Genomic DNA, 6,588 nt, shown 5'->3' with positions numbered 1-6,588 from the left:
GATAATATTCTGCTATAAATCAATATTATGCTATGAATCTAATGAAATAACCTTTAGACATCAGGTGGTATCGTAATTTATAAAGGAGGCCGAATGTTCCAATTAATCCTTCAAATTGAATATTTGCAATGGTACTTTTCTAATCTTGATCTTGAATTAAGATTAATTTTGTTCCAATCTCATCAACAAATATTTAGGTAAACAAAATAAAAATAATCTAGGGCCACAGTCAAGAGAATACATAAAAAAATTGAAAATATTTTTTTCTCCTTTTTTAAATACGTGATAAAAATATTTTTGAAAATTATTCTTTATTCTAATGTAAAATGAGACAATTTTTTAGGAAATTATATTTTGCACAGCTTCCAACATTTTCTGTTGAATGGCTTTGATACACTTAGCGCACAAATTTTAACGGCCTTGTTTAATGAAGATTATATTTTGATTTATTGGAATATCAGGGGGGGGGGGCTTGAAGATGCTTATTTATAAGAGCTTTTACCGCCATTTTACATCTACCACAACAACAACAATTTTATATAAAAAGATTTCATTTTTCAATTTGTGAAATGTCTTTTGTGATTTTACGAAATAGGGATTCTACAATCTACACGTTGAAACGTTTTTATCTTAAAAATCATCATATCCCTTGCTGGAAGACACTTATGGTGCTCACATAATTCTTCCATTTTGTGCTTTTATTATTGGATGCTTTCTATTTCTGTACATGTGCAATTTATATTATAAACAGAAATTTTGTCTGTTCCCTGTGTTACGTATCTTTCTGGTGCCCTGTAATGCTGTATTACGTTTGAAATCTATTTTTTTTAAAGTTACTTTTAAATAATTTTCTAAATAATCTTATTTTTTTTCAGGATCAATTTTTGGTACTAAATTAATTAATTTTCTTTTCTGTTTTTCTATTAATTATTCTTGTCTGTTGACTGTGTTACGTATATTTTGTTGCCCTGTATACAGTGTATAGAGGTACACGTACCATCCATTCAGCAGCCTATTGTTTACAGGTCAACTGTAGACACCTAGATTTATAGATACAATAATAGAATAGAACCAGGGGGGGGGGGGTACATAGGATAAGAAAGGTTGGGACAGAGTAGGAAGATAAGCTAGGACGATGTAGGAAAGGTTAGACCAGAGTAGGATAAGTTATGAAGTAGTAGGATTCGCTTGGACGGAGTAGAATAGGTTAGGACGGAGAGTAGTATAGGTTAGAACGGAGTAGTATAGGTAAGGACGGAGTAGAATAGGTTAGATGTAGAATAGGTTAGGTCAAAGTAGAATAGGTTAGGACGGAGTAGAATAGGTAAGGACGGAGTGTAGTATCGGTTAGAACAGAGTAGGAAAGGCTTGAAGGGAGAAGGTCGGTTTATGGCGAACTACGATAGGTTGGGACAAAGTAGGATAAGTTGGGAAGGAGTAGGATAGGTTGAGACGGAGTAGGATAGGTTAGGACGGAGTAGGATAGTTTGGGACGGAGAAGATAGTTCGGGACGGAGAAAGATAGGTTGAGACGGAGTAAGATATGTTAGGATGTATTAGGATAGGTTAGGACGGAGTAGGATAGGTTTGGACGGAGTAGGATAAGTTGGGAAGAAGTAGTTTAGGTTGAGACGGAGTAGGAAAGGTTAGGATGAAGTAGGATAGGTTAGGATGGAGTAAGATAGGTTAGGACGGAGTAAGATGGGTTGGGACGGAGCAGGATGGGTTGGGACGGAGCAGGATAGGCTAGGACGGAGCAGGATGGGTTGGGACGGAGCAGGATAGGCTAGGACGGAGCAATATGGGTTGGGACGGAGCAGGATAGGCTAGGACGGAGCAGGATGGGTTGGGACGGAGCAGGATAGGCTAGGACGGAGCAGGATGGGTTGGGACGGAGCAGGATAGGCTAGGACGGAGCAGGATGGGTTGGGACGGAGCAGGATAGGCTAGGACGGAGCAGGATGGGTTGGGACGGAGCAGGATAGGCTAGGACGGAGCAGGATGGGTTGGGACGGAGCAGGATAGGCTAGGACGGAGCAGGATGGGTTGGGACGGAGCAGGATAGGCTAGGACGGAGCAGGATGGGTTGGGACGGAGCAGGATAGGCTAGGACGGAGCAGGATGGGTTGGGACGGAGCAGGATAGGCTAGGACGGAGCAGGNAATAATAATAATAATCATAATAAAAATCATAATAATGAAAATAATTATAATAATAATAATAATAAACAGAATTGATAAATTTGAGGTATCTATAAATTCTTATTCTGTAGAATAATTTTTATGGAGTAAATTTAAATTTTCTCCAGGAAAGACGAACTCTACTGTTCTAATATAAACCCTCTTCAATTACTTTGACCATGACTTTCTTCCCAGGCAGATTAAGCCATTTTAAGGTTCGCTAGGTGGTCTTCACAGGCTCTTAAAGGGTAGTTTTACTTCTAATTTCAGGGGACAACCCGTCGGGCCGACAAATTTAAATGTATTTACAGCAATTTGTTCTTTGAGTAAAAACAAATTATTTGGCTTTAAGGATATTTATCTGTCTGCAGTGGTGACCTGAGGGGTGGGGATGGGGGAGGTTGGTGGTTCTGCCGGAAAACAACCAATTTTTAACCCTATAGCTGCTACTGTGGGAAATTATCTTGAAAATGGAGAGAGAGAGAGGGGGGAGAGGGGTGGATAAGGGGGAGGGGGGTTGCCCCGGCGGGGGTGAGAGACAGCTCTTTACAAACTTTTGGAAACGGTCAGTTGTCATTCCGACGCACAGAGCGTAGGTGTTCAGGTGTTCAAATATTGAGAATACAGTTTTCCAATTCTGCCCGGCCTCCACTGACCTCTAGCTACTCTGTAAAGTATGAACGAAGTCGAGGCTGCAAGGTCTCTTTACAACCTATCTCCAGGTTCTGATTGTTCTACAACCCTATCTATGGCGGATAGACTAGAAACCATGTACTCAAACTCCTCTCCGCCTCTTGAATGTCCTCCGCCGAAAAAACGTAAGGTCAACTTCTCTCTAACTCTTGATATTAAGCAAGAGAGTTCTGACGATGCATGTGTACCTCTTGGTCCATCAGACGCAAACTCTGACGCCGAGAGTTATTATTCCGATCTCCCAGCCCTACCTACCACTCCTCATGGAGGTCCTCAAGTCCCTCCCCTCACCCCTGGAACTAATCTAAAAGTAGGCGAGGCCTTAAAGCAGACCTATGCCTCCTGGAATGATAAAACCCGTCAGCTAGGTATCCCTAGAGATCCCAGGATCTGGGAGAATATAGAGGTTATTGCCTGGTTAGATTGGGCAGCTTGTGAGTTTCAACTTTATTCACAATCAGTCACAGAATTCATTAGAAACTTTAAGGTAACCAAAAGATTTCGATTTTCTCTAAATTTTGGAAATTTGAGAGAATTTTTTTGCTCAGTCACCATTGAGTTACGAGTAATTCAGTTGATAATACAAGTAATAGAATTAAGATCTGAACAGGGGTTAATAATACTCCAACAATCCTGAATCAGATCATCATAAGTTTACCTTTTTAAAGAATTGAGGATAGGTTTAGAAATCTATAATTACCCCTGTTTTCTGGAATATGATACTCATTGTAATGGTTTAACCCGAATCTAGGATTTTAATTTAATAACGATTTTTTTCCAGTTGAACGGCCGAGAAATGTGCAGTCTGAGAAAGGATGATTTCTGCTTTAAAGCTCCAGTATTTGTCGGAGATATACTTTGGGAGCATCTCCAGCTGCTCCAGGCTGAGTGTGATAAAGACAAATATGCTTTGAGAAATGCTGCTCCTAAACTAAGTGAGATATCCACTGCTCCCAATATATCCAACCAGAGTGCTCCAACCTATACCCAATATTCTCCAAATAGAACTTATACAAACCTAGATACATCTGCTCCCAGATATCAGTCCGAACAGATTCCTCCAAGAGCAACGGAGCAGCATTGCTCCAGAGTATCGGAGCAAAGAATGTCATCTCCCAATCTTGATCTTTCAATGCAAAGGATTTCCCCCGGATTAGAGCAAAGAAACTCTCCAATCCCTCCAAACCCAATAAAAGTTGAATATCCAGTTAAAGCCGAGTACCCACAGTATCCCTACCATCAATACCAATATTCCCGGATGTATCAATATCCTACTTATCCTACTTATGTTCCAACCCTACCCAACCAAACCTACTTTCAAGAACAAACTCAACCAAACCGCTGGAACCAAACAGTGGAGCCTCAACCAAACTATCAGGTAAAGGTTCGGTTTCAAATCCTGAATTGTTTTTTCCCTTTTCTATTGTTTTCTTCTCAACAGTTCTCTTGACAGTTTGATCCGACAATCCCTAAGAATTTGACATATTGTTGTATTTTTACATTTATTTTAATGTTTCAGTTCAACTTTTCTCACATTCACCTGATTCAGTTAAATCCAGGAGATTATATTTGTCAAATTTTTCCTATTTTGGCAGATTTTTCAAAAATATTTCTCATGGATTTCCTTCCTCAGTCCCTTCCTGAACTGTAGGGGGTACCCCCCCCCTAGCATGCGATGAAAAACTAAGAATGAGTGGATGCGGGGGTGTATACAGTGTACACGAAGACACGCAAACAATCCCCCCCCTGTAACCAGACCCGTGTTCCAAAATATTCAGATGTTTTCATTCATGAAACATTCTATAAATAGCCTCCCCCCTCTGCACCCTCCTCGCGGGTTCCCCCCCCCCCCCTGAACCCGTCACCTAGCTGGGATCAAATTACCTTACCATCTCTCCAATTCTCTATTTTGGGTATTGAGTCTACCACCTGACACCCCCCCCCCCCTCCGGTCTCAGCTCTAATTATTTTCTATCCAGGTTCATGATCGACCCTCTCCACCCCCTGTTGCGACCCTATCGGGAGGCATCACCTACTCCAACGGGATCGGGCCGGCCATCACCCCCACGGGACCTATCCAACTATGGCAGTTCATCTTGGAGCTTCTCTCGGATAAGACGTGTCAACATTTCCTCTCCTGGACCGGAGACGGATGGGAGTTTAAAATGACAGATCCTGATGAGGTAATTAATCATTGAAATTACGCGTTTTAAACTTTGTTTTGTTGATGTTTTCAATTTTTTTAAAGTCTTGTTTTTTTAATCATAATTTTGTTTAGGTTGCTCGCAGATGGGGATTACGTAAGAATAAGCCTAAGATGAATTATGAGAAATTATCCCGAGGTCTCCGATATTATTATGATAAAAATATTATTCATAAAACATCTGGCAAGAGGTACGTGTACAGATTTGTCTGTGACCTTCAGAACCTCTTGGGATACAAACCGGAGGATTTCTTCAACCTCATCGGTGTTGTCCCCCAGGGGGCCGACGAGGACGAGTAAAAAGTTGGCGGAATGCGAGGTACGAAAATGCGCAATTTAGCGCCCGGGAGATATCTCAGGGTTTCGAGGATTTTAAGAAATATGTTGAAAGGGCATAACTTGGTCGGAGAGGCCTACGGCTGTGTTGTTGTGATATATAAATATATCTATAGAGACGTTAATATACGTTTTATAATTGTTAAATATTCTTTAAATATACATTAAATTACATTTTGTACAAATTTATGAGTCAAATTTAATAAAATAAAATCTAAACATTGAAATTTTTAATTTTTGTGTCTTTATTTATTTGATTTAAGAGAGTCTTTTATTTATAATTCTTCTAATTAGAAACTTTGAATTTGTGATTTATGGTAAATATTAAGTGTATACGAAAGTATTAAAATTACTAAATGTTGAGCTCTCTGAACAGCATTTTAAAAAGAATGAATACAACAATTCTGTTTCTCGCTCTGTATCTATCTATTCTATATGAATACAATAGTAACAGCATAACTTATGAACCTTTGGGCCGATTTGTCTCAAATTTTGATTGGGGAACTCTATTTAAAAATTCTAAGTTGAATTTTACAGGAAAACCTTAAGACAGAGCTGTGTTTCCAAGCTGTATAAATATAACTAGTAATCTGTGTTTGTTGGTATTGGAGCCGACCCTAACCCATGATCAAACGATGTACCTAGAAAAACGCTACATAGATAAAACGCTAGTAAAGAAAAAAACGCTACCCTTATAATTATTATATTTGCATGTTTATAAGTTTAGAATAGAATATGTACTTTTAAAAATCTATATAATAAAACAAGACATTCGTATATATCACACTATAGCTTGGGAACCCAGCGCGCTGCCAAGATTACTAAAAGTTACTCCCGCCGTTTACCCGCACTTGAACGATTTTACCTGTAAACTAAATGTTCGCTGTTAAATCAAATTAGCATCTTAAAACGAAGCTTAGAACATTTCCGTGGGTCTCCCAAGTTCCCCAATAAAATTTGAGGCAAATCGGTGCAGGGGTTCCTGAGTTATGATCGGAAAAACAAGCATACACAGATTACAACTTCTATATATAAATTTGGCTTGTCTGTCTGTTTGTCTGTCTGTTTGTTTGTATCCAATAAACGTCAAAACAGGCTGAACCGATCGGGCCCAAAATTTTTGTGGGACATCTAGGGACCCCAGGGAAGGTTTATGAATGATCAAAATTTAAAATA

The 6,588-nt window shown here is 39.4% G+C and overlaps 1 protein-coding gene across 1 annotated transcript; it reads left to right on the top strand.

The window, feature by feature from the left end:
• The first annotated feature begins 2,751 nt into the window (after positions 1-2,751).
• Positions 2,752-5,583, top strand: LOC111711053 (protein C-ets-1). Its single transcript, XM_023485291.1, has 4 exons — positions 2,752-3,360; positions 3,655-4,251; positions 4,853-5,056; positions 5,152-5,583. The coding sequence occupies exons 1-4, from the start codon at positions 2,857-2,859 to the stop codon at positions 5,374-5,376; spliced, it is 1,530 nt and encodes a 509-aa protein (XP_023341059.1). The 5' UTR covers positions 2,752-2,856; the 3' UTR covers positions 5,377-5,583.
• Positions 5,584-6,588: the final 1,005 nt, after the last annotated feature.

Source organism: Eurytemora carolleeae, unplaced genomic scaffold (genome assembly GCF_000591075.1).
Source record: "Eurytemora carolleeae unplaced genomic scaffold, Eaff_2.0 scaffold623, whole genome shotgun sequence".
NCBI lineage: Eukaryota > Metazoa > Arthropoda > Copepoda > Calanoida > Temoridae > Eurytemora > Eurytemora carolleeae.
This window is presented reverse-complemented; position numbering and strand designations above follow the sequence as displayed.

Excerpts from the sequence above, each read along its gene's own strand:
- LOC111711053 (XM_023485291.1), top strand. The coding sequence starts at position 2,857 with ATGAACGAAGTCGAGGCTGCAAGGTCTCTTTACAACCTATCTCCAGGT. Across the intron at positions 3,361-3,654 it reads AATTCATTAGAAACTTTAAG|TTGAACGGCCGAGAAATGTG; the intron begins GTAACCAAAAGA and ends ATTTTTTTCCAG. Across the intron at positions 5,057-5,151 it reads AAATGACAGATCCTGATGAG|GTTGCTCGCAGATGGGGATT; the intron begins GTAATTAATCAT and ends AATTTTGTTTAG.